Source organism: Austrofundulus limnaeus, unplaced genomic scaffold, assembly GCF_001266775.1.
Source record: "Austrofundulus limnaeus strain Quisiro unplaced genomic scaffold, Austrofundulus_limnaeus-1.0 Scaffold1843, whole genome shotgun sequence".
Lineage (NCBI taxonomy): Eukaryota > Metazoa > Chordata > Actinopteri > Cyprinodontiformes > Rivulidae > Austrofundulus > Austrofundulus limnaeus.
The window spans coordinates 5,579-8,926 of NW_013954245.1; the positions used below are offsets into that span (position 1 = coordinate 5,579).

Genomic DNA, 3,348 nt, shown 5'->3' on the forward strand with positions numbered 1-3,348 from the left:
CATGTTCGTACGAACCCTTTGTACGAACAAAAGGAAGAGAAATTTAGGAGAAGAATACGAACATGTTCTTGCATGAGGCCCACTGTGGTGTTGTTTTTTTTTCATTTGCTGTGTGTACTGACTGCTCTGTAGTGTTTTCTGTTTGACAGACTCGAGGTCTGATTTGACAACACAGTTCGGTTTTGAACACAGTTTGAACTATTTTAAGGCTAGAGTTTGGTTTAGCTGGAAGAGTCAGAGGTTCTGTGAAACTAGTTTGAAAATTGAGTTTTGTGTTTACAGTTTAGAGAAATAGATGGATGGTTTCAAGAAATGTGTTTTAGCAACCGATAAAAACTGTAACATGATAGAAACGCTGACTGTACCTCTCTATGACTGTAAATAAGTGAAAACCTGAGCATCAAACATGAAAGACGTTTAAAATTGTCAAAATAATTGAAAAGCACACAGAACGAAACAATACATGGCAGGCTGAGTAAATAAGCCTTTAATATTGTTTATTAGGAGGCACTACTTTGTGGGGTGAATGGATTTTTTTTTTACTGGGGCTTTGCCCCACCTGCCTTATGGACCTGATTTTGAGACAAAATAACATACATCCATTTCCTTTTATAATTTTTGACCCCTCATCTGAGCCACGAAAAAATAAAATAAAAACAAATATACATTAACAAATACATTGTGGGTATTTTGAAAACGTCCTCATTTTAAAATAGGGCAAATGTCCAATCGTCAGTAAAATAAAGAAAGTTTAGGGTTCTTGTTCATCTGAGGAGCTGAAGTTTCACTTTGATTTGCTGCAGTTTGGTCAGCTTGATTTCTTCCTCTGTGTAGTTACAGGGATACATGTCTGAACAGAGACAGGACTTTTCATGAGTGGAGCTACAGAACTGAACAGAAATCTGGGATTGTTTTTATTCTCTTCTATTAAAGATGAATAATAAACAGTTCTAGCTTTACGAAGGGATTTCTTAAATGTTAGCAGGCTGTCTCTCCAGGTTAAATAAGATTCTTCTGTTAGTGGAGCACCATTTTCTCTGTAGTTTTCTACATGTCTGTTTTAAAGAACGTAACTCTGAATTAAACCAAGCAGTCGGCTTCCTCCGATRGATAACTTTCTTTTTTAGTGGAGCAATTTCATCAAGAGAGGTTTGTATTAAAGTTATAATATTATCAACAAGACCATGTAAGTTACTGTTCTCTGTTACATTATTCTGTAAGACAGGAAAATAAAGATGGAAGAGATTCTTTAAATTTAACTACAGTGTTCTCTGATAAACATCTACTATAGTGAAATTTACTCTCAGTAAATATAAAGTTAACTAATGTAAACTCAAAGGTTATTAAAAATGGTCAGAGAGAACAGGACTGTGAGGATAAATCATTCAGTTCTAACTCTACACCAAACATCAGAACCAGATCAGTGTGATGAACAGAGTGAGCAGGTCTGTGGACATTTTGACTAAAACCAACTGACTCAGTTAAATTACTAAAAGCTATATTTAAGCTATCACTTTCAACAGTACCATTTCAGAATGTCAGAAATATAATTTAAAAACATTTCATGCATAAAAAACAAATCTTTGTTTTCTTTTTTTTTCTCTGCAGCACAAAGTTTTCCTGTTGCCAGACTGTCCCGAACAATGAACCCCTACAGCAAAGAAATGCTGGAATATGTATCCTTCATCACTTGAAACATTCAGTTTTTAATGGCACAAAACCAGTTAGAAATGGTTTGAAATCTGCCGTGTGTTTTCATAGCACACCTTAACAAACTGTAGAAAAATGCACAAGGGAAGATCATTGTTGTGTATGATGAAGATGAGATGATAGCCAGCCAGGCGGCTACTGTCATGTGTCAACGAGGATTTGAGAATCTCTTTTTGCTCAGTGGAGGTAAGGTCTACCATCCTGCTTGTTGTTCAACTTTTCTTTAAATCTTTTTACAAATGCATATCAAACATTTTGAATACGTTAAAGTTTTTTTTTATTTTGCCAGCCATTCTAGAAAGTGAAACTTGTAAATTACATAGATTAATTTCACACAAACTCTAGGTTTGAGAGAGTGAGCACTCAGCCTGTTATTAAAGCTGCACATTTGAATTCTACACAGTGTTTCAACAAGGAGACCTAACTGTACTGTGATAAATGTAATTCAATAAATGATTAAATATGAAAAGTAAATAGCATTTAATTACTATGAGCTGAAATCCTGTAAATAAAGTCCCTTTGAATGAAACCATCATTTTAGGGGAGAAATTCTGTCAAACTGGTAATTTTTTTAAATAATGTTAACTTATACTTTGCAAAATACATGCAGTGCTATATTTTATTAAATAAACATAACAATTGCTCAGTTAGAAACACAAATGACATAAAAGTAAAATACAGAAAGGCCATTTTAAGGCTTCTGTATCCTCCCTGTGAACTGCTGAAATGAGTTCTGATTGTCGCAGTTTCATGATGAAAATAGTTTCATTCTGTTCACAATGTGAACATTTTGGCAGCTCCTGGAGACAACACACCTGCAGAACCTCTTACCCCCTCCACATGAGAACTTTATTGTGTGACTGGTCAGAAGTTCATGGGAGGGTTTGTTTATGCTGAAAGTACTCAGACGCTGCATTTTGTTTCAACCACTTGCTTCCAGAGCCGACTGTTGAACCAGGAAACAGCAGTTTATAAAGATGGTCAAACAGCCAAAAACTCATGGATGGACATCAAACAGAGATTTTGCACGGTGGAATCTAACTGATAAAAACTTTAACTGGGACAGATTTGTGGATAAAAAACATTGAGTGACAGGTCTCTGACATGATTTTTCCACATTGTTGACTCCAGTGGGAGGAGCCCCCCTGTAGTGATGTATGCTGCAGTGGGAGGGGCTTCCCAGGAGCTCAGTGCGGGGTGTCTCAGTGACTATGAAGCTGTGTGAGAAAACGAACGCCGAACAACAACGTGACCACGCATCGACTGTTCAGCTTGGGAGGGAGTATGCAGAAGCCTTAAGACCTCTCTTCTTTCAGAATACCATTGGTCATAAAAATCTAAATGGTGCAGGTTAACGTCTTATTACAACTTCAATGATTCATAAAAACACACTATATTGTGTGTTTTTATTAAGGTCATGAACACAGTACACACCTCTTTACTCCTTGAGAAATGAGAAATCTCTCAAATGTGTGGTGTTGGGAGGGGTTGTTGATGATGCTGGGGTAGTTAGTCTGTGTAGAAAAAAAATCAGTAAAAAGATTTGTTTAAAAGTGTATCTTACCCCCCCTGTGAAAAGATAACTCCGCCCCAAGGCGAAATTTGAAAAATGCATCAAAGTGGGGAGGGGAGTGGGGT

At 36.6% G+C, this 3,348-nt stretch overlaps 1 protein-coding gene across 1 annotated transcript in view; it reads left to right on the forward strand.

Annotated features, from left to right (window-relative positions):
* The window catches only part of cep41 (centrosomal protein 41), a gene marked incomplete at its 5' end in the record, with an annotated part of 19,808 nt that overhangs the window by 5,464 nt on the left and 10,996 nt on the right, over positions 1–3,348 (forward strand). Inside the window, 2 exon segments of the mRNA XM_014033790.1 lie at positions 1,609–1,676; positions 1,782–1,896. Coding sequence (XP_013889244.1) covers positions 1,609–1,676; positions 1,782–1,896 — 183 coding nt within the window.